Here is a 1,757-nt window from a genome sequence, read left to right on the forward strand (position 1 = left end):
AATAATAAAAGTAGGAATTGATACCTAATTTTAAATTAAAAAGTATAAGATTATGTTGCATTCTGTCTCTTGATTTCTACCCAATAATAACAACTGAAAGAACATACTGAATTAGATACTTTAAAATAACCTTTGAAATGTCCTGGTATTTGAAAGGACTTGAAATTGAAAATGATTGCATTGAGTATTGCAAATGAATATAAACGATTCTGGAAGTCAAGAACGGATCTAAAATCTACAGCACTAGCCACATGATGTCGCTGTATACCACAAAGTCCTGTTCATGTATTTGAGGTACTGATGACTTAAAGCCAAAGGAGGAAGGCACCATTTTGCCACCGCCCTAAAGAAGACAAAAACGTTAAGGAGAGAAATTACTGAGAATATGAAGTAAAAAAGCAGGAATTTGAAGTAAGGTGAGAGCAAGACGAAAGGTCTACGTAGTGTTTTTGCGATGCTGTTTTCCAGGCGAGGAAGCATAGGAGCCTCGCGTCTGCTGCTCTCCCTTCTGCTCCTCTCAGCCTGGGAGGCGGGGAGCGGCCAGGTCCGCTACTCGGTCCCCGAGGAGGCCAAACACGGCACCTTCGTGGGCCGCATCGCCCAGGACCTGGGGCTGGAGCTGGCCGACCTGGTGCCCCGCCTGTTCCGGGTGGCGTCCAAAGGCCGCGGCGACCTTCTGGAGGTAAATCTGCAGAATGGCATTTTGTTTGTGAATTCTCGGATCGACCGGGAGGAGCTGTGCGGGCGGAGCGCGGAGTGTAGCCTCCACCTGGAGGTGATCGTGGACAGGCCGCTGCAGGTTTTCCACGTGGAGGTGGAGGTGAAGGACATCAACGACAATCCACCTCTCTTCAAAGCAAGAGAACAAAGGTTGTTTATTTCCGAATCTAGTCCGTTGAACTCGCGTTTTCCGGTAGAGGGCGCTGCTGACGCAGACGTAGGCACCAACGCTCTTCTAACATACACCCTCAGCCCCAGCGATTATTTCTCCTTGGATGTACAGGCAAGTGATGAACTCAGTAAGTCACTTTCGCTTGAATTGAGGAAATCTTTGGATAGAGAAGAAATGCCAGAACTTCGTTTATTACTGACAGCTAGAGACGGAGGCAAACCAGAACTAGAAGGTTCAGTTCAGCTTCTGATCACGGTGCTCGACAATAATGACAACGCCCCCTTGTTTTCCCAGGCTGTGTATAGAGTCCACTTATTAGAGACTACAGCCAATGGAACGTTAGTGGCTACGCTAAATGCCTCTGACGCCGACCAAGATGTAAATAGCGAAATTGTCTTTTCTTTTGCCAATGATGTTCCCCTTAACATAAAAAAAAAATTCAAAATTGATTCCAGTTCTGGAGAAGTTACTCTAATTGGAAGCCTGGATTATGAAGAAACAAAATCCTACGAAATTCAGGTGAAAGCAATTGATAAAGGAAGTCCTCCAATGTCAAGTCACTGCAAGGTTTTAGTGAAAGTAGTGGATGTAAATGATAATGCCCCAGAGCTGGTGGTCAAGTCGCTTTCTTTGCCCGTCAGAGAGGACGCTCCACTGGGCACAGTCATCGCCTTGATCAGCGTGTCTGACCGCGACTCAGGCGCCAACGGACAGGTGACCTGCTTGCTATCTCCCCATGTCCCTTTCAAGCTGGTGTCCACCTTCAAGAACTATTATTCGCTCGTGCTGGACAGTGCCTTGGACCGCGAGAGCGTGTCGAACTATGAGGTGGTGGTGACCGCGCGCGACGGGGGCTCGCCCCCGC

General features: G+C 47.8%; 1 protein-coding gene across 1 annotated transcript in view; it reads left to right on the forward strand.

The window, feature by feature from the left end:
• The first annotated feature begins 404 nt into the window (after positions 1–404).
• Positions 405–1,757, forward strand: part of LOC105853904 (protocadherin alpha-1-like) — a 4,347-nt gene continuing 2,994 nt past the window's right edge. Inside the window, exon 1 of the mRNA XM_012727756.1 lies at positions 405–1,755. Within this exon, the coding sequence (XP_012583210.1) occupies positions 455–1,755 (1,301 nt within the window). The 5' untranslated portion in view covers positions 405–454. The remainder of the gene's footprint in view (positions 1,756–1,757) is intronic.

Source organism: Condylura cristata, unplaced genomic scaffold, assembly GCF_000260355.1.
Source record: "Condylura cristata isolate star-nosed mole 26May11 unplaced genomic scaffold, ConCri1.0 scaffold00021, whole genome shotgun sequence".
Lineage (NCBI taxonomy): Eukaryota > Metazoa > Chordata > Mammalia > Eulipotyphla > Talpidae > Condylura > Condylura cristata.